The 23,091-nt window shown below is 39.6% G+C and overlaps 1 protein-coding gene across 1 annotated transcript in view; it reads right to left on the bottom strand.

Annotated features, from left to right (window-relative positions):
• Positions 1–23,091, bottom strand: part of PREP (prolyl endopeptidase) — a gene marked incomplete at its 3' end in the record, with an annotated part of 111,990 nt that overhangs the window by 82,310 nt on the left and 6,589 nt on the right. Inside the window, exons 3-6 of the mRNA XM_081998392.1 lie at positions 20,134–20,267; positions 15,898–16,028; positions 13,026–13,235; positions 11,687–11,808 (exon numbers count right to left, since the gene is read on the bottom strand). Of these exons, the coding sequence (XP_081854518.1) occupies positions 11,687–11,808; positions 13,026–13,235; positions 15,898–16,028; positions 20,134–20,267 (597 nt within the window). The remainder of the gene's footprint in view (positions 1–11,686; positions 11,809–13,025; positions 13,236–15,897; positions 16,029–20,133; positions 20,268–23,091) is intronic.

A 23,091-nucleotide genomic window follows, 5' to 3' on the forward strand; every position in this document is an offset into this window, starting at 1 on the left:
TAAAACATAGCTTTTTGTAGCTCAATAGAAATTTCTCAAAAAGCTACACGGCAGCCACGTCCAGTCATGCAGGTGTCCAGTTTCTTCTCTTGTCGCTATGATGTCAACATTCAAATCCAACGTTAAATTGTGCAAGAGTATTTGCTTATAACAACTTAGTCATCTTTGTAAAGATGCAACAGAGCGACCAGTGGCTTTTGTCCAAAAAAACCCTTAAGAGTTTCTTGCGAAGGTGACATCAAAACTTCTATACTTCCAAACTCCTTTATCAAGGTATCAGTTCCATGCAAAACAAAATTTACCTCCCCTCCCACAAATCCTATGGAAATAAATGGAGCCCAGCAGTGACATGAGAAGGACCAGTGATATGTACCTCATTGAAAATCAGTAATTTGAATATACATATTAAGTCAGGTATTTTAAGAGCTACAGAGATGTACCAGGATGGCACTTGCTTGTCAATCAAAGGAAAAACTGTGCTGCTGAAACTGCTAATACTTAAGTGAGGCTTATCTTAGTCCAGTCTTTATTTTGAACCCTGTGTAAGCACTCCTTTTTTACTGTGTAGTCTGTCAGCTAAACTGAATGTATAGAAGAGTTTGTCACTAACTTCTTAAAAAGGGCCCTCAGTGCATCTTACAGGTCTACACAAACTGGCTGCTGCCTCTTCTAGACAAGGAGGTCTCCTCACCATGCCTCCTCTCTAGCAACTCCAGCATGGTCAGTGTTTGTGCCTGTGAATATACTCGATATGCTGAAATCCAGATTCATCAAACAAGTCTACATTCACACTCTTGGTGAATTAAGCCCTGTAAGAACATTTTGCTGACACATGCCCACCTCTACACATGCCATCACAGTACTATGTACAGAGCAGTAGAGTTTAATCAGAACAACACCTGTTGTTTGAATGGGAAAAACGAAATCTAGTTGCTCACAATGGCAGGACAGTGAAAACCATCATGTCAGCACTTAGCATATGACAAACACGCTTGCTCTGCTTAGCTGCTCTGTCAATCTGTTTTTTAAAAGCAAAAGCTTAATACTCACCTACTCAATACTGTTATTCAGAGTACAACATCCAACAGAAAAAAATTACCCAAGTGGGTAAGGTAACCAAGAGGTTAGCTTTGGATTTCTGGCTACCTTGAGGTATCAGCCAGAGTCCATCTCAGAGGTGGAAAAAGACTGGCAGCTTAGTCTGTCTGAATGACAGTCACTTAATTCACAGCAGATTTCCCCCCAAGTTCTCAAGTGATGGAATTAATATAGTGTGTTTTCTGTCACAAAGCAGTAGGAAATTTCTTAGAAACCATCCAATCTGGTAATTTTAGGAGTGTTTTTGCTTATTGTGGCAAACTAAATGATGCTTATGGAGTTTTCATTTTTGCCATTTTCATTATGTTTACACACACAAAAATCTAATGCTGCTGTTAAGTGAACATTATAAGCTACAACCACATTAGAAATTTTCCAGCGAAGCTTCTTGGTTTGCTTTTGCACATGCATGTACACACATGATAAAATTTCCAAAATGGTGTCTGCTGGTACATAAGTCATCAATGAATCCTTCTTTCTGCTCAAGCTTTGCAAACATACTCTGCTTCCTGGCAAAGCCTTTGAAAGTGCAAGTCCATCAAGGAAAGGCAGGAAATAACAGGAAGCCATCGACTTAGTTTCCTTCTCCTGAGTGAGCTGTTTTGACCATATTCCAAAATGACCAGCTTTAGATGTTTTATTAACAGCTGATAAAGAAGGCCGTTTCCTGTCCACATTTTTATGTGACAATATGTAATGGAAATTTAAACCCATAGTCACAAAATATGAATCTGAGTTCTGGAAACTCTCCATTTGGCCTTAAACTTATCTTAAAAAAAAATTCTTATTCATATATTGTAATTACATCTTACATTTACTTTGGTTAATATTCATAACATTAGTTGTGCAAAGTAGCTGTAGAATTAGTTATGCAAAATAAAACTCAGAAGAATTAGGTCCTAACTATACCGCTATTCAAACAGATCCACAGTTATGAAGACACATGAAGGGAGCTTAGCAGAATACAGAGCCAAATCTCAGTTTATGAAAGCTAAAAAAACCTCACAAATCTCAACAACTGAAGACCCCTCAAAACAAACAAAAAACCCCCAACCAAACAAAACACAAGTGAGAGTTTCCAAGTTGTATTTTTTACAGACATTTTGTCAACAACTAATTATACCACTAAAAAAGTCCATGCAGCTGAAAGCTCACAAGGCAAATAGAAAAGAACAACTAAGATTCCTTGGATCATAAAAAAACCCCAAAACCATTATATGAAACAGCTAAGACTGATTTAACAGGGCAGCCTGCAAAATTGAAACATTTTGCCTCCTCCTTCCAAGATGGAAGTATATCAAGAAATGGAAACCAAGATTAGATGATCTTTTTTTGAAAAAAGCATCTTCAGTGTTTTTAGATAAACATTAACTGCTGGTGTCAGTTTTAATTAAACTAGCGCCTGCAATATGCTGCTTAAACAGCTGTTCATACTTCTAAAAGCACCAAGTTTCCTTCTCTTCCTCATCAACTCATAAAACATGTTAAATAATTGCAAGTGGTATATACAAGTTTCAGTTAAACTCAAGAGTATGACACACTAAATCCTTTCAGTCAGAACCCACATAAATTTGTTCTTGATGCTGTGAGTTAACAGTTAACAGAAGACTGCTTGCTTTACCCAAGAAAGAAAACTTATCCGCAAATTTCTGATGTTGTTGCAAGGGCAATTCAGAACCTCTGATGACAGCAAATCTGAGTACATCTAATGAGTTTTTCCTTCCAGATTCCCAGCTGGACTACTGAAGACTTGATAGCAGTTTATGTTTAATTTGAAGCAGGAATTCCCAAAGCATATCGCTGGTGGGATGCCAATTACGTCTGTCTCTATCACTAAAGCTATTCTTACATCAGTGAGTTCTATAACCCAAAGGAATTTGACAGAAACAGGACAAGATATTGTTGACTGCAGCATGCTAAAATGTTTAGTAGTATACTGCACATTTAGACATCCACATTGCAAAGTTACAGTTTGATGAGCAAATATTGGCAGCAGTACCAGCTTATGCAGTCTCCACTTCTAGCTCATCCTACTGCTATGGTTGCTTGTATTGATGCAAGTTCATTCCCCTAATCATGTCAGTACAAGCATTTACCATTTGTGTGGTAAACCAGACTGGGGAACTGATCCAACTGAAAAAAATTACATGTTAAACAAAAAAAGAACAAAAAATTAAAAAAAAGGAAAAGAAAAAGAAAGAGGAAGAATCCCTAAAACACAAAACAAAGAAGAATTGGGGGGGGGGAACAACACAATAAAAAAGAAAAATAATAAAAGAAGAATTCCCTCTGCCAGGTTAGTGTCTCAGGTCACTGTGCAGTTGCACAAATGGCTGAGCCAACACACTGCACCAAGCAGCTGGAAACATGAATAATAGGGGCAGAGATTGCTTAAGGCAGCTCAGATGGCATTGCTGACAACAAATGTGTAATCGCGGCCTGAATGCCACTGACTCTTCTATACCGTAAAAAGACAAGAGTCTTGTTTTCAGAATGGAAAAAGGAAATAGGATTTCCCAACTATCATCTGGGCTATTCTTATGCTGCTGCATCATCTTCATGAGCTGAACTGCAACCCTTGCTCTTGGCCCACAAACTTATGAACTGAAATTTCATACCAGCATTTCATTCAAATCTTAGAATGCATTTATGGTTCAGCAACAGGGAGACAGCTGTAATATCTCAGAATGCATTTGCGGTTCAGCATAAGGGAGACAGCTGTAACGTCAGAACTGACACCTTGGATCAGAAGTAAATTCTCCTGGTTTTCCACACCCAAGCTGAAAAGGAAACACATCTCAAGAATTTCTGAGAGAGATCTGGAATGCTAGTCAGTGCACATTTCTCTCATTAAAATAATTTCTATCATTTCAAACAACACCCACTGGGGTAAAAGGTAAGGAGGTTAAAAAAGCAATTGAACACCTTAAAGTGACATCTAGGTCCTGTCAAAATAGGACAGAAGAAATCCTGTAGCCTTTCAACTGGAGCTTTTAAAAATTTTCAGCATAATGATTTTTATTAGCATAACACAGCACTAATCCCTAACTCAGCACTAGTAAAGGAAGGATTATTTCAAAGACCTGATGTTGGTATATAGTTTGTAGCTTCACTGCTGCCATTCAGTCACTTGACAATTTTGAATTTATTAGATCTATTATTTCTGAAATATTTGCTGTGACCATCTTTATACCATACACACATACAGAAGTATCATTATGATGGCTGTGCTCCCAAGTACTATTCTATTTAGTCTTTCAAGGATCAAACTCTTTAAAGTAAAATCTTTATAGAGAAGTTTTGGTTTACAGCGGAATATTTTTACTTTTTTACTAGCAACATTATCTGTTCTCTCTCTTTGGATGAAAAGCAATCACTGCTTAGAAAAGCAGTAAGAGATGAAGTGGTTTGACTGTAACTTCAGTAAATCAATGGATATCAAAAGAAGAAAAATTATTTAAAGCCTAATTAGTAAAAGGAGGTTTCCCAACTTCCTAAATTTTTTCTTTCATTACAAAATAAAGTTCATTCATCATACAAGCAATATAAGGAACCCCAAAGGGTTATGTGTTCTGCATTTATAATAGCAGTAACCATCTATGATGATCCACAGCAAAAGTGAAGTCAAATATTTTGGGTACTAGCAGCACAGTTCAGACCAAAAATTCATACATAATTAAACAAAAAAAGAAAGAGAATGAACAGGAGAAGGCTGTCAGGTTTTCAGACTTCCTGGCTTTATGTATTACTCCTCAACTAAAATGTCAATAGGAGAGACATTAAAGTGCTTCACTTCCCAGTAAAGTGCATGACAGCAACACCACTGAGTATTAATGCTAGTTCTTTGAATACTACCTGGGTAGTCACCACTGCAAGATTCATGATAAAGAAAAGCTCTCTATTTTTAGTTCACAAATAGGGGCCCTTTGAGTGCATAGTATTATATTAAGGCAGCTACATATACACATCATTCCTTTTTAAGCTAACCAATTAAAAAAGTTTTACCACCTTTGCCCTTTTTATTATCAAGGTGGAAAAAAACCTAATCACTGTATAATTTGTTTCTGCATAACAAGATATTTAAAAAATCAGTAAAAATCAGTTATTAGATAATATGCTTGTGTTGGGGAAAAGATAAACCAACTTCTCCTTTAACTGCAGACATTAACACTATTATAATCTACAACCTGATCTGCATCTGCAGTTCTTTTACAAACTACTGCTCTTCATGCACTAGTGTCCTTTGCATATGGAACAAGGCAACTGTCATTGCTATCTAATGCATTTCCAATGAATCACACAGAAAAAACCCAAAAAAAATCAAAGCTCACAAAGATCAGACAGAATCAAAGCTTTCAAACAGAGCCAAATAGTCAAATTAGTAACTGGACTCCATGTACCCAGCCACAGGAAGATCAAACTATCCAGAGAAGGCAAAATGGGTGGCAATAAAGATGCAACCATGAAATGCATGCAATTAATAACTAGGAATTAAAAACTCATAGCATCAATAAGCTGCATTTTAACACTGCCACAATATTCACTATATGCTATATATGTAACAGTTTAAAAACAGCCAGTGTGACTGACTAGATTTTCTTTTTAAATGTTCATTTAGGAATGTACCCAGTCACCACAACAAAACAGACTGATGACAGCGGTTACTTCCTAAACTTCAGGTACATGCCGCACAACGGTTTTTGCATAACACCACTGAACCTGAGCATGACTTGACTAAGAAGAATCTACATGGAAGAGACATTTCAGATTGATGCAGAAATTACCTGTCTTACGTTATTTATCAATATTTTAAAGCCTCCTATTAGATGAGTAAAGTAAAATACTGAACATAAAAACCACAAAGCACATGCCTTCTACACAGAAAAAAAGTAAAAAAATCCTGTAGAGTTTGCCAAACCATTTGGTCAGTAAAAAATGAGAGTAATTACGCTGTCTGAACAGCCTCAGATATTCTATCATAGATGTGCACATGTTCCCATGCCATGAAGTTCCGCTTGCACGATGACAAAATCAAGAACCCCCACTGCAATCTCCCAGCCTTTCAAATTCCAATTTTATTAACTCACTATTAGAAAAAGCAAAGCTATTCCCTTTCCTAGAATAGAAAACAGTTTTTTCATTAGATAAAATGATCATGAAGGGTAGGTTTTTTTGGATGGTGGGTTTTTTTGGTAACGAAAGGAACATAAAGCCATGTTCTGACATTATTTTTGCAGCAGTGACAGAAAGTCACTGAAACTTGCATATAGCTCCTATCATGTTTTATGTTCTAGTAGTTTTTGAGATTATGTGGATTGGGGCAAGAGCTCCCTTTCACTAAGCAACATCTTGGGACTGCCTGCACAATCCAAGGGCCCTGAAGCTAGTACTCGAAGGCTGCAAATCGTATTTTGTTTTCTATTTGCATCATATTGGCTTAACTAGATTTCAGAAGCCCTAATAATGGCTGATCACAGGAACGCATAATTTCAGGATCAGGTCCAACAGACGACATTCTGAGGAGCAGGCCTGACATACTCTATGCAGGACACAGACTGGTTATATGCAAACAACATGCTGATGTGTTCTATCCATCCATTCCCCAGATTAGAAAAATTGCTTTGGGCAATATTTCCTTATTCCAGGCAGGTTTTTATTCTTGGATTTCAGATACAATGTGCTGGTATAAAGAACATTTCTATTCTGACCATCTGCTAGGCTTGGGGTTGAAGGAGACCTACCAAAGACAGAGAAATAGGATTTTGAACCTAGATCATCATGCTTATGACCGTTACAATTGCAACAGGACACCAGTCAGCCTTGTTCAGAGGGAAACACAGTAATATGTACATGCATATTTACATTAATTCTCTTTCTTAAACCTAGCACAGAGTAAAACCAGTAGCTTTCTGAAGTGTCAGACAACCACCACACGTGATTTTTCCTGTGGCTTTCAGCTTGCTTTTGAGTGCAAGGAAAGCACCAAAGCATCAGGAACCCGGCTACGACTACCATCTATCACAGCCCTATGCGCAGCCAGAAAGATTGCGGGCCTGCTTCTTAGTGGTAAAATTCTCCAGACCTATTGCCAGACTGTAGTAAGACATTTATAGCAGGCTTCTATTCCAGATTCAGCCTTGACAAAGAAAGTGTAAGGCTTTAGAAAAATTCCCACAGCCCTGTTTTATCCAGCAGCAGGTCTCACTTGAGCAAACTGGCAACGTTTTTGAGCCCTTCCCCTTCATGCTGCTCACTCTTCCCCTGTGGGTGCTGTACTTCCACATTCCTGCAGTGAAAACACACCATAACCAGCACACATCTGGCACCACTTACTCCTCTGTGCTCTGAATTTTGTTTGCAAGATCACCTCCCTGGTCAAGAACCACTAATGTTAACTGACAGCTCTAAACATATAAAAAAAAAAAAATTGTCAATTCAGGGACTGTGCACAGTGTTTGTTAGAAAACAACATGAAAAACTGTAATTGTTTTACTGCTGGCAGAATTGGGATGGCAGGGTTCCCCTCACTGCCTCCCTTTCTCTCCTGTTTACTTTCCTGCCGGTACCATAGGGACTTTTAACACTAACAACTGTGAAAGCCTCTTATATAACTTATTGTTTAACTTTGAGAATAACAGTCTGGCTGTGAAAGAGAGATGCTCCGTGAGTCTGGAGAGGAAGCAAGAACATGCCACTTACAGAAGCACAGGAAACTCCTCTTTTCTGACAGTAGCTATGACATTGCCAAGGCTTTAAAAATCTTCATACCAGACTGCCCTCTACTGGGATGTTATTCAAATAAACTCCATCCCTGCTCTTCCCAACTCGCCCATCATCCTAGAATCTGTACCAGAAATACATACGCTTTGTTCTAGACTAATGAAAACACTTGGTAGCCTCTTTTTCAAAACTTATATATCTGACTAACTATAAACAGATTTTTCCTCACAAGCAATGCATTCAAGTGAGGAGTTGGAAATGTATCTGTATTTCTATGCCAACAACATTTTCAGCACCACAGATGTAGTTTACATCAAGCATACTTGGGGGCTGGTGTTGAATGTGTAATGAGGAAAAAAATCTGAAGCAATTTTCACAGAATCACGGAATCACTAGGTTGGAAAGGACCTTCAAGATCATCAAGTCCAACCATTAATCCAGCGCCACCATGTCCCCTAAACCATGTCCTGAAGCGCCACATCCACCCGTTTTTTGAACGCTTCCAGAGATGGTGACTCCACCACCTCCCTGGGCAGCCTGTTCCAATGCCTGACCACCCTCTCAGTGAAGAAATTTTTCCTAATATCCAATCTAAACCTCCCCTGGCACAACTTGAGGCCATATTTTCTTGCATATTGTCTTCTAAATGTATTAAGCTGACACAATATTGTCCTAATCAGTGACCTAGTTTCTTATCTCCATTGAAAATACACACCACACCAACTCCTTACAGCACACCTGAGATTATCCTTTTTTTTTTTTTTTTTAAAATGTTATGGCAACATACTTTTGCAGCCTCTGAAGGCTCTCCTTGTCAGGTGCTTTTCATTTGCAAGCAAGGTATTTCTCTCCCTTGACCCAATGGTTGCAAGACCTGAAAATTCTGCTCTAAACCTGAGTATGGAAGTTCAAGTTCTGCCCCCACCATATAGAAAGGTTTGGTAACTGAGACTAGACCACCCACACCATAATCCAACTGTCTTCACTGGAGTTGTGTAAAACCTAAGAGAACCCAAACGTTTCTACCTATTTGTCCCAGCAAGGCCCTGTAAAATAAAAACATGTGTTTATTCATCTGACAGGAATGCATGAAAGATGACCTTCATAAAATGTTGAGCTGTGCAAAGCTGTATTTTAAAATTTGTGGCAGCATACTAGCACCAAGTAAGAACATTCATGACAGTGCCAATAAGCCATATAATTTGATTTTTACTAAAGATATTTCAATTTTTCCCCATTACTTTGTGGTCTTCTACTTTCTCAAACACATACTTCAAAAAAAATTGACAGAAAACTTGTTCGAATGCCCTGAAAAGAAGATTTTTGACCTACTGCACAATGATGACACCACATTTTGGAATTGCATTGTTTTGTGGTTTGTTTTTAATTGCACAGTACGTCTTTTCCTGACCATTAAAAACCATTTTTCATTAGTATCAGGATGACAGAGCCACATTTTACAGCTGGAGCTCACAGCACAACCCCAGAATATCAGCTCTTTTAAAGTACTTTCACTTAGATAAGCTCATGTTTATTTACCAAGGTGGATCTCTGCTTTACCACTCTTCCTTAAAATAGCATTTCTTCTTAAATACCAACATCTCTGGAAGTTTATGCCTCCTAGAGGTCAAGAAAACAATCATAAGCAGCCATTTAAATGTATTAAACAAGAACCCACAGTAGCAGTAAATTTATTAAACAAGAACCCATATTCACTCTCTCTATTCACTGCCCCCCCCACTTTCCCAATACTGATGGGGCTGTTTCAATTCCAGTGGCTTCACAACTTGTAGCTGCGCTACATTCTATTATTTTCCTATTCTACAGCAAGAGTTATTACTACCAGTCCCCTCTTCCCATTCCAGAGACCTCTGGATCATTTCATAAGGGCTATATATTCTCCTTAATCACAAAAATTACCGGAGACATTTATCAGAAAAAAAAGACACTGCTTTTACATTTAAGGCTGTCTCAAGCTTTTCTTTCACAATAGAAGAGCCAGAAGATGCAGGATGGCTGCTTCTCTGCACCCTGGCTAGGCAAATTCTTTGCTACTCACTACCAGCATTGTACTACGAATTTGCTTCCATGGTCCTCCTCATATCCAGTTCTGTGTTTCAGACCTTGAAATGCTCCAACCCTGCATCTTCAACTTAGATAAGAAAAGGCTCTGTTAGCGTGCTATTATCTCAAAGAAGGTTTTGCTACCCCTAAGGCAAGCATCCCTATACACCTAATACAAAAGGTATGATTTCCACAGGATTAATACCATCTGAGACTGCAAACTTTCACTACCCTAAAAAGCTGTATAGTCTAATGAATCAGACTGCAACAGCCCTCCCCCACGGAAAATGAATTTGCCTTCACAACAACATTTGTAGTTTAGCTCACGACACTGCAAAGCAATAATAATATTCATCACTCATGAATCACTGGATACATCATACAAGACATCTGTCACCACCAGAAAGCCCATTTATTTATGAGACTAGGGAAAAATAGGGATAATGATTTCCCAATTCCATTTTATTGCCAGTTAAACTCAACAGAACTGACTAGTTTTTGAGCAGTTAAAGTAATTCCAAGGCCCCATTTGCAAGTTTACACTGATATTCAGGTCAGTTGTTAAAGGTATGTTTCATGAATTGATGAGATTATGCAAAAAAGGTCCTGTTTATTCACAGAACCTACAGATAAGTCTGATTTGTACAGAGAAAGCTCAGTGTGGTCACTTTGCTGGGGAGCCCTTCACACTCACTGTCTCATTTTGAATCCCACTGTTCAAACTCTTCGGAAAAAACCTTTCTTTTATGGCAGCCCACAGAAAAGAAACCCCAAGTTTTCATGAGTTGGTGTGTTGAAAAGTGACACAGACTGATGATTAAATTTTTAAAGAGGTACTCTTGGGGAAAAGTAGTTCTAGAAACTGAATACCCCAAATCAGAGTAAAAACATTTCATATTTATCAAAAGTGACAGACCAAAAGAGACCCTGTACAGAAACAAAATGTACTGATTAAACATAGTAGCTAGGAGAGTACAAATCATTACAACAGGTTTTATCCACTGGAAAAATGTCAGTTCTCTGATAGACAGAATGACCACTATTACATTCCAACAGCACTTAAAACAGTGCACTCAATCAAGCACTGTTAAATCTAGTATGAAGAATAAAACACACATTAGGAAGAACTGAGCTTGGTTACCTATCAGTTTAGTTCACTGGGACTTTGCACAATACAATAGCAGTTCAACAAAATAAGCTTAAGAAATCAATTCCATCAGTCACCTGTTCCATCTCCAGTAACAGAGTCCACCCCATGTTTGTGCTGATAAAACTTGTAGGGAAACTTAAAAGTCTCCAACTGTGCACACAGTATTAACAGATTTTTAACCTGTATGTCTTCAAGTAAGTAGAATAGAGATAATTCATTTTCAGGAAAGACATCACAAAAATAAACAAAATAAATACATGGCAGGGAATATCCAGACATTCTGATTATTGGAATAAGCTTTTTTGCACAGAAAGTGAAGGCTGGGGCTCAACATTGACTAAGAAGAAACAAAAAGAGTGGCACATTGTCTGTCAAATGATCCTTCTCTGTCCTGGAATGTGTATCAGGCAGAATGTCCTCAATGAAGAAAAAGAGTATGTGATGGGGTCATTACAGGCTTGAGGACTGATTTAAACCAAAATAGTCTTACTTTCAGCATTTCCTAATCACCGATTCTTAGTTCCATGGTCAACTCTGCAACACTAATAAAAAGCATTATTTTAACAAAATGTTTTCCACCTTATACCTACTATCAGTTGTTAGAATCTGAACAACTGAACATAATGATGACAAAATTCAGGGTGTTTACCATACCTCAGCTCCACCCATCCATTTTGGTTCATCAGGAAATTCAGCACATAGGATATCTTCTGACTGGTTAGTTCCTAATACATGATAATGCAGCTTTTGGTGCAGATTAGTGGAGGTCTCAGTGCCTAGTGAAATGCAGATATTTAAACCAATTTGTTCTCAAAGAAATCCAGAAACAACCAAATATAGAAGTTAGAAAATTCTGTATCCCTTTGCATATAAAAGTGAAGAGTAATTCAGCAGAGACACTCTACAACCATTCCCCTCCAAACAAACACCCCCCTCCAAAACAAAATAAAACTTCAAACCACACTGCAAACTGTTCAAACAGCTACCCTTTCCTTTTATTGCTGTTAATACATTCTTCAAATGTGAAGATTTATCATTTCAAGCTTTGCTTTCTAGAAATACTAAGCAAGCAAGTAAAACAACAATCCCTGCCACCCTCTAGTGATGTTTTTGCTTCCATTTCACCCTGGGTAACTAAGGGGAGATTTACTGCTAATTAACATTCCTAGAAACCTTCATATTTCCATTTTCTGAAAATAATTTAAAAAAGAAGAAGTACTTTAAAGCACTGCATGAGGTGTTACTTGAATACTTTTTTTTTTAAATTTTGTTCTTGCAACATTTTCCAACACTTCAGGTTATGAACTACAAACACGTTTAAAAGTCAAAAAACCACAAGGTGTGTATCTAACTTGCGAGTTTGGCAAAATGCTAGGCTGCAAAAGCAAATACAGGGGTAAAATTTAGGCGCTCTCCAAGATTTAATAGAGCACAGCTCCAGAAGAAGTTTTTCAGTAGCACTGCCTTATAATAAGAGCTGCTAAATTCCTTCCCTACTGACGTTCCTCAGCAATTTATTCCACTTGGTGTGCTGCTCCTTGAGTTTTGCTAGCATAAACATTTGTACTGCTGTGCTGTGAACCACAGATGAATAAATCTGGTTGAATAACAAAAACCTTATGCCCCAGATTGCTATTCATCAGGTCAACCTCCCAAGCCAGTTCACCTATGCCCAGGCAAATGCATAAGCAAGCTGTGAACAGACATCAAATTCCAGCCAATAACACCTTGTATGAAAGCTAAGTAAATCACTGTAGAGAAAAAAGACAAGGAGCAGCAAACTTTTAAGAGAGGGGGACAGGCAAATAAGAAGATATTCATACTAACTGAGTATAGGCTTTGGTCATACAAAAAAATCGGGTATCTAACTGTATGAACTACTACAGCTAGTTATTTCAGTATAAACTAGCAGAGCTAATTATTTGTTGCACCAATTTACTGAAAAGGTCATTTCACTTCCCACATAGCATGCAATTAGTACAGCCATACTTACCATCACTTTTCCCATCTTGTTTTGGATAGCAGTTATAGAACATGCCTTTTCCATCATGGGTCCATGCCATGCAACTGAATTTAACTCTCTCCAGTGTATCTGTAAGATCCTCAGGACCTTCTACTTTCATAAACTTTATAGTAACCCAATCAGAGCCACTAGAACTCAGGCCATACGCAAAGTATTCACCGTCTTCACTGAATGCATAACCTAGGAAATTGGAACCAAAGAAAGTGAAGTAAGAACACACACAAGGAATCAATATTTTTTTAAAAGTGTTTGTTATTTTGCCACGCAGCTTCTTATTATTTACTACACGCTAGCCAAATCCCAGCGAAAGAGAGGTGAAATTGGGAAAGTAGTTAAAAGAACTGTGTTCACTGAACACTGAGAGAAGAGGGTTTATTTTCTAAAAAACAACGCAAGCAACTACATCTGCTATCACTTGGGATTCACAGCATTTTCCAGTCTCTGTAGACTTCTCAAGTAGTTACAGATCTGAGTTTAGGCATGCATACTCAGTAAGTATGTTCAGTAACATCACTTATGCCCAACATCTGAATTATGATTTAAGTAATAATTCTACTTCCTTGAGTTTGCAAGGGAAGAGGTGCAGACTGAAAATGCACACAGGTAGAGAACTTCAAGTGAGATTTTAAGAGAGAAACAGTACCAAAGAAGTCAACAGAAACTGAGATGCAAGCAACGCATCCTGAAATAAAGCAAATATCACCCCAATATTGGAGTCACTGAAAACTAGATACTGCAAAGCTATGAAAACTGAAGTAACGGGAAAAATTTGCCACTAGCACACAAATGGATTAATCACCAGTATTATCAGATCAGATCTCTGATATATATGTTGCTCTATCCAAACTGTGAGGAAAACATGATTCTGAAAAAAATTCAGCAGAGCTTCCATCATCCTTGATAAGGACCAAATTCACTCTTACAAATCAAGTGAAGAGACTGCGTTATCATAGGCCTGTACAGACCTGAAAGTAACTACAGGGAAAAAAAAAAAGCCCCAAACAAAAAAGTTGCATTTCATATAAATTGTAGGTTTGAGAGGCACCACTGTGCCACCCTAACATATTCTTCCCCATAAGAACCTAAGAGTGGCCATTCTGATTCAGCATAAGATTCCACCTAGCTGTCCTCAGGAGCAACAAAAACACACCTACAAGAGTAAGAACAATGCAAGAACATGTAGTGTTTCCCTCAAATATTCTTACAACCTCTGACCATTTTTAGCTTAGGAGACTTCTTTTCCATGAAGTATTTGGTTAATAATCTTCAATGCTTGCCCCTCCTTGACCTTGTACAGCTTGCCTTTAAACCCACAGTAAGGTTTTTGCACCACCAACATCCATTGGTAAGGGGTTCTACCAATCTACTTCTTGTGGTATGAACCATCACCTTCTTTTGTTTGCTTTGGATTTGACTCCCGCTGCCTTCATTTGATATCCCCTCATTCTTGTAATAGAAAAAATGATGACTAACCAACCCCTATTCACTCTCTCCATGCTACTGCATGCCACAAATAATTCTGTAGACCTCCATTACATCTCTGCTAAATTGTCCCTTTTCCAAGCTGATTGATCCAGGCACACTCAATTGTTTCTGACCTTTGCTCCATACCCTTGATTGTTCCTACTGCCCTCCTCTGAACTGTATTTCAGAGCTCCTTTTGAGCTGAGGGGTCTGGAACTGTGTAAGCCCCTAGGTTGCTAATGTAATGGTGCTTTCTGGTTTATTCTCTATTGCTGCCTTAATAATTTCTGATATTTGATGTGCTTGTTTGGCTGCTACTGAGAACCAAACTGACATCTTCATGGAACTATCTATTACGGCCTAAGAATTGTTCCCAAGTGGTCATGGTCAGCTCAGAGTCCATTCCATCCATTCCTCTACAAATGAGGCTAGGATTGTTTGCCCCGTGTGCATCACTTAATTTAGCTGCACAGAGACTTTTACCTGTTAATTTATTGCTTACTCACTATCACTAAGGTCTTCCTGACACTCTTCAATCATTCTTCAGTCTTTACCTGGAATAACTTTGTGTCGTCACCAAACTCTACCACCTCCCTGCTCACTTCTTTCTCTACTATATATGAACATACTGAACAGTGCAAGTCCTAGCACAGTCTTTGACAGAACTCTACTGGTGATTTCCACTTGGACGGCTGATCAGTTATTCCTTTTCCTGTAAATTAACTGTTTATCAACACCAGGAGTTTCCCCTCTTGTTCCATGGCTGCTGTTTCTCTAAGTGTATTTGGAAAGAGACTTTGTCGTAAGTTTTTTAGAAATACAGAAAGATTATATGAATCCCATTCATTCCTTATATCCACAGCTTAAGGCAGGACTTCTCACTAAAAAAAGCCATATTGATTCTTTTCAACCAGGTCACACCTAAAGAAGCACCCACTATTTCTGTCCTCTGTTTTTATTAACAGGCCTTGGACAGACTTAAAGGACTTCTAGGTCCAAGAGTCTTGCCTCTACAATAAGCCAACAAGGAGTGGGAAAATGGACAGCTAACACAAGTTAAAGCCCTAGTGAACACAAGTAATTTTGTGATTCTCATAATAGTTAACACTACATTCCTTCACAAGTCTCTAACTTGCTTGCTTATGTTAAAGATGCAAAATACAATTTTAAGACATTGAGAAACTGAACCAAGTTAATTGTGAATACAGTGCAGATTTAGAAGTGTTCTTCTGAAACACTATACAAATCCACATATGGCTATAGCGACTAATTAAAATAAGCCACTCTAGCCATACCTTTGTAGGTGAAGAGCTGGAAACCATTTCCAACTTCTGCTGAAGACTCAGACTTTTTCAGCAGGAATTACTGTCTCACTAACCTCGTAAAGCCACAGTGCCATCATCAGAAAGCTTATTTGGATCAAGAAAAACTTTGGCATCGGCATCCAAGGAGTCTTGTACATACAAAACTCGCTGGTTCTGCAGTCCAGTATTGTAGAAGTGAAAATACCTAAAAGAAGATAAGAAGGAAAAGTAAGTAGCAAGAACTCAGATTTTCAGTTAGGCAAGCAAGCAAAACTTGTATGAGATTGTCATGAAGGACAGAAAAATATAAAAGAGAAACACAAGCTTCACAGTAGAGTAGGAATCATGGCTTCCGCAGTAGCCATCAGGGATTTAACCATCTTCTGTAGGTGCCTTTCTCTCCCCCTTAGTACAGAGGAAGCCCAGACACCAATTGCTAGATCTCTAAAAATGAAAGGAATCTCATCCCAGTGTGATATAGATCATATAGAAGAGACTGTAGATGTATCCAAAACATCTTTTAAAAATAAAAGCTCCATTTGCTACAGTGTATTTCAAACAAAGCTAAGTATACCATAAACTCTACATAACTGTCTATCTTAAACAGCTCTGGCAGCCTTAGTGTCTCTCTGTTACAAGTATTGGCACAAGCTCCCATCCCCTATGTTCTAAGCTTTGTCATTCCTATAGCCGCTTTCAATCTGTATCGGGTGGCAGACAGATGTTCAAATGAAACAGAACTGAAATTGTTTCATCTGTATTTCCCAATGTCCCTAAAACTGTGTGTGTTTTGAAAAAGTTGTAGGAGCAGAGAATTACAGAAATCTCTTTAGTGAGGGATACTCTTTGCATCATAAGACACCACAGAGCTCAAAGAAATCAATAACTGTATTTATACAATTCATAGATACTACACTTTTCTTCCTTTATAGGACTTCTGAGTTTTACTACACAAACCTGTGATTTAACAAATCAAATAGCAGCTTCACCTGGGGGAACAGGGGAGTTTATGGGGTAATGTTCCAACCTAAACATAAGTTCACATATTGCCTAAGACTGTCCAGTACTTGGATACAAGCACAGGAACCTGATAAACCCAGAAGGGGGAACTATACTTACAAAGGCCTGGCTAAAAATCTGAACTAGTAATATGTTCAAATACTAACAATAATATTTGATGAATGACAAAATTGAAAAATTCAAAGGAATAGGAGAAAAAGATATGTGATTTTCCCTTTGACCATGCATTTTCTAGCCAATTTCACCTCTGCAATGCCAGGCAATAAGCTGGGAAGCAAAGGTCAAACAATGCCACAGACACAGCACCTCCCTGAGCACTCTTCCTTTTTGCAGATTCTACAGAATAGCTCTTCAGACATGGTCCTTTCGCAGTTATTCTTCAGCAGAAAACTGGCATAATTAAATTTAAGAATTTCTAAGTGTCATGGGAAGTTTAGACAGTTATTCAAATAGACTAGTTCCTCCCACCACCCCTTACTATGTGTAACTTAACTTGGCAGAGCCCTCTTGATCTCCTCAAACACCACGCTACATGTTTTTTTTGGTATAATTTTTAAACTGCTGTGATCTGAGTTCAGCACATACCAAGAAATAGAGTAACACTCAGAAAAACTAAAAAGACTTCTATTAAAATCAAAGTAAAGTGTCGTAAGTCAAAGCACAAAGTTAAGCTCCTGGCATAAATGTTCTTCCTCGAGGACAGTCAGCTGCATCAAATTAAGACTTTTTATCTCTAGTGGAGACTATATTCATTGCTGCCATGAGCACTTCTGCAACATCAAGCCTTATCGGCATTGAAGATAACCACACCCAGGCACATTTGCACTGCACAAGGGAGAATGGGTCAGAGAATCCAGAGCAGTCACAGGCCTGCTCCAGAATCAGATTCAGCATAGATTACATCTGCACGAACATCACATACAAACTAATAAGCTTTGCCTGACTCGCTCAACAAGGCTTACTTCTCTGGATGCAGCACTGTCCTAAACAACTCCACTGCTTCTGGGCTTAAACCACACGCCTCTATACATTGACGTGCTGTACCACATCAGTGACAACTTAAACCAACATCAGCTTGGGTTCACTCCCCACAACATACTTGTACAAAAACCCACATAGTACAGACTTTCCCTCCTCTAGTTACAAGTATCCACATCCTCCTCTCGGCATAAGACAGCTAAATAAAGAATAGCAGATCTCCCTCAATATCTGTGCAGAAATCTTAAGGCAATGAGGCAGTCCTGAAGGGCAAAGGAGTCCAGGAAGGTTGGACATTCTCCAGGAAAGAAATCTTAAAGGCACAGGAGCAGGCTGTCCCCATGTGCCAAACGACAAGCCAGTGCAGAAGACCAGCCTGGCTGAACAGAGAGCTTTGGCTGGAGCTCAGGAAAAAAATGAGAGTTTGTGACCTTTGGAAGAAGGGGCAGGCAACTCAGGAAGACCACAAGGACGTCATGAGGTTATGCAGGGAGAAAATTAGACGGGCCAAAGCCCAACTAGAACTTAATCTGCCTACTGCAGTAAAAGACACTAAAAGAGCTTTGTATAAATACATTAGCAACAAAAGCAAGGCTAAGGAGACTCTCCATTCTTTACTGGATGCAGGGGGAAACAGTGACAAAGGATGAAGAAAAGGCTGAGGTACTTAACGCCGCCTTTGGCTCAGTCTGGTGTTCTTAAGCAACAAGACCAGTTGTTCTCCAGGTACCCAGCCCCTCTGAGCTGGAAGACAGGAACGGGGAGGAGAATGAAGCCCCCATAATCCAAGGGGAAATGGTTAGCGATGTGCTACACCACTTAGACACACACAAGTCTATGGGGCCAGATGGGATCCACCCAAAGGTACTGAGGAAGTTGGCAGAAGTGCTCATCAAGCCACTTTCCATCATTTATCAGCAGTCCCGGCTATACAGGGAGATCTCAGTTGACTGGAAGTTACAAAGTGTGACACCCATCTACAAGAAGGGCCGTAAGGAGTATCTGGAGAATTACAGCCCTGTCAGTCTGACCTCCATGCTGAGTTATGGAGCAGATCATCTTGAGTGCCATCATGCAGCATGTACAGGACAACCAAGTGATCAGGTCCAGCCTTTTACACCGCTTCCCACAGCATTCTCTTAGAGAAACCAGCTGCTCATGGCTTGCACAGGCATAGTCTTTGCTGGGTAAAAAACTGGCTGGATGGCCAGGCCCAAAGAGTTGTGGTGAATAGAGTTAAATCCCATTGGCAGCCATGTTCCCCAGGGCTCGGTAGTGGGGCCAGTTCTGTTTAATATCTTTATCAATGATGTGGACAAGGGTATCAAGTGCACCCTCAGTAAGTTTGCACCCTCAGACACCAAGTTGGGTGGGAGTTTTGATCTGCTTGAGGGTAGGAAGGCTCTACAGAGGGATCTGTACAGCCTGGATCAATGGGCCAAGGCCAAATGTATGAGGTTCAACAAGGCCAAATGCCAGGTCCTGCACTTGGGTCAGAAACAACCCCATACAACGCTACAGGCTTGGGGAACAGCGGCTAGAAAGCTGCCCGGCAGACAAGGACCTGGGGGTGTTGGTCAACAGTTGACTGAATAAAAGCTGGCATTGGGCCCAGGTGGCCAAGGCATCAGATACTAGCGTGGCCAGCAGGAGTAGGGAAGTGACAGTCCCCCTGTACTCGGCACTGGTGAGGCTGCACCTTGAATCCTGTGTTCAGTTTTGGGCCCCTCACTAGAAGACAGACATGGAGGTGCTGGAGCATGTCCAAAGAAAGGCAATGAAGCTGGTGAGGGGTCTGGAGAACAAGTCCTATGAGGAGTGGCTGAAGGAACTGGGGTTGTTTAGCCTGAAGAAAAGGAGGCTGAGGGGAGATCTCATCGCTCTGTACAATTATCTGAAAGGCGGCTGTGGTGAAGTGGGTGTTGGTCTCTTCTCCCAAGTAACTAGTGACAGGACAAGGGGAAATAGCCTCATGTTGTGCCAAGGGAAGTTTAGATTGGATATAAGGAAAAATCTCTTCACCAAAAGGGTTGTCAAGCATTGGAATGGGCTACCCAGCGAGGTGGTTGAACCACCATCCCTGGAGGTATTTAAAAGACATGTAGATGTGGTGCTTAGGGACATGGTTTAGTGGTGGACTTGGCAGCGCTAGGTTAATGGTTGGACTTGCTAATCTTAAAGGTTTTTTCCAACCTAAATGATTTTGTGATTCTATGAAATACAAATATAATTTATAATTTGTTTTCCTGACTAGTAGCTGCTTTTGACTTGATTCACATTCATCACCACCTACAAAGACATTCCTCACCTACCTTTTTCCTTTCTTGAAGTGGCAACTGTACTTAGGATAATCGTAGAGTTCAGTCATTCGTTCTTTGAACAGTCCTCTGACAGGACACTGCTCGAGAAAGGGTATTGTAAGCTTGTTCTGAGCCTCCACAAATGCCTGAAAGAAAACAATCCCCCCCGAAAAAGACATGAACTCAAGCAGAAATGCATATTTCCTACAGGAAACACTATTTTCTGAAACAGTGCATCACAGACATCTTTCCCCCCCACATAGATTATGTAGCATCACAGCTGAAGAGTCATACATACTTATTTGCATTATGCCACAATACTGTAATAAGACTGATCTTGTACCTTGAATAACATCTGTCCAGGGCACACACTGGGGTAACCAGTGGTTCTGTCGAAGACAAGCCAGATTCCTGCCATTCCCCTTCAGAAAAAAAAAAACCAAACCCCAAACCTCATGCTTTTAAAAACTCTCCTTATATTTGCCTAAACAGCATAGAAAAGCTAGCTTACAGAGTATATACCTAGGAAATACCATCTTCCCTTACTTCACCACAAATACACAATACCCCCATACTCTATGATAAATAAATTAGGAAATTGATAAAGATCAGAGTCCTTCTTGCTAACAGACAGCACTATCATTTCAGGAGCTGTGAAGGGCTGGAAGATGATAGAAAATGTCACATGCATCATCTGTTCATCCTATTAACATAACAGACGGGATTAGTCCCAGCCAGTATTTCCTGGAAAGGCCAAAGTACTGTTCACAGATCAGTTCTTAGTTACAAAAGGTAAGAATACCTAATCTCTAAGAAGAGAACTTTGAGGAGTCTGGTTTCTTTAAAACACTCCACCTCCCAGTCACAAACACTTAATGACAGTGGCCAAAACCATTACCACTCCAGCTGTTTGTTAGAGGCTGCCACTCCCATGGCATGCATGGAAAAACTGGTGCTCTGTTGATCTTTATACTCAGTACATTACTGTGAACCACAGCTGCTAAGAAGCAGACATACAGGCTTTTCTGTCTCTAACATGGAGTAGGAAGGACAGGACACTGTGTATGTGGCTGTAATTCACAATGATGGCTGCAGTATCACTCTTGGGCCCCAACCCTCAACTCCAGCTTGAAACCCCATCCACTCATCTCTTGCTTACACAAATGTCTTTCCTAGTTGCTTGGAAAGAGGCTATTGTTTCTACCTGTCCTGAATCTGTTGCACAGCAAGCAGATCAACGCATGATAATATCTGAGCTACACTTCACCGCAGGGCATGACCCACAGGAGCAGCAGGGCTACAATCTATATTCCACAACCTACGTTTCACAGTTCTTCAGAAAAGCCAGCGGCTATACAAACAGGGCACCTATCACATATCTACCAACTGCTATCAATGTTTACTCATTTATTAATTCTTCAAGTGAAAAAGAAGAAAGAATAGAACATAAAACTCTTTCAGCAGCATTTTACAGACGTTTCACATAGCCTCACCAAGTGAGCACATGGGGCAAGCAGAGAGACGCTCTCCCTCCTACTTGCCTCGCTGCCACAGCAGTACATAGCCAAGGGCTGCATTGCATGCCAGGCTGCGTTCTTAGAGACTTGTCAGGCCAAAAGGTAAAGGAGAAAGCACATTAATTATGGTCAGTTTCCACTTGAAAAGTATTTGTTCATGCCTAACAAAGCATACAGAAATGGCTACGCTTTAAACATGAGAATGCAGAATTAGTAACGCCCTAAGAGCACTTGGCTAAGTGCTGAAACATGTTAGTTTAAGAACATGTGGGATGGTTACACACAAGTCACCACTCAAGGATGAAACAAAAAACAAGCACTACAGCACTGAAAAGGAACAGATACAGAAGGCTAACAATGATGACTTCTGGACCTTTACTCAAAATTAGACTCTGCATCAGCGAGGATCGAGTCAGGAAATAATCCCCTCAGAAAGACGGAAAGAGGTGAATGCATTGCCAAGGAAAGACCAAATTCTCCCTTTAAGATTCCTACTGGCACAGACAGCTTTAATACCCCACACGGCAGCACAGCGCATCCCAGTGGGTATGCAGCCTCCACACTGTACCTCTGTAACTGTTCTGCCCCACATCAGATGATGAAAGAACTTAATCAAATCTACCCAAGAATTATGTGTATCTGAAGTTGTTTTCTCTAAATGGCAAGACATGAATTTCAAAGACCACATACACAAAAATCTAGACAGTGCATGCAACACAAATAAACTAACTACTCAAAGTGTTGTGACATTTTCAGAGAAAAGAGGTCTTCTAAAAACATGTATAAAACCATCCATTGTACTGGATAAGCAAAAACACTTTTCAGTTGCATTTAGTGGACAGAAACTGGCACACATCTTTCAATTAATCTATCAATAATGTGACCAAAATAGGAACATTGCTGCAAGGGTATACTGGAACTGTGTTACTCACTTTTAACTGCACAGTCACATCTTCCCACATCTACTTTCATTACTGGTATTCAAAGAGGAGACACAAACTTCTCTTTACAAGCATTTGTTGCACAAGAGCATGCTTACATACTATTGCACTCACAAACAAATCACTAGTAGTTTTGCTTTTGCAGGAACTTAATATGTTTTTCCCATTTCCACTTAGTATGCACCAAAGATTCCAAGACTATTTGTAAAAGGGAATGCCATAACTATCTAAAACAGGAGGTGAGTATTACAGGTTTTTGAAAGAGTTACACAGAGGAGAATCCAGTCCAGTCTGGAAACTCTCTGTTCGTACACTTTTGAGCATGAGGTGGCACTCATGTTCAAAAAGCAATACATAATTGGAATACTGCTCTAGGTCAAGTACAGGAACAGATGTCAGCAGAAACTTTCACAGTAACAACCCCATCCACCACACTGAGCTAAACAGATGCCATCCAGGCTATAGGGCTAACAGTAACTCTTCGTGAGCCTACAGAGAAAGATTAATATTTT

The sequence above is a fragment of the Phaethon aethereus genome (assembly GCF_964289735.1).
Source record: "Phaethon aethereus genome assembly, chromosome: 3".
In the NCBI taxonomy this organism is placed as follows: Eukaryota; Metazoa; Chordata; class Aves; order Phaethontiformes; family Phaethontidae; genus Phaethon; species Phaethon aethereus.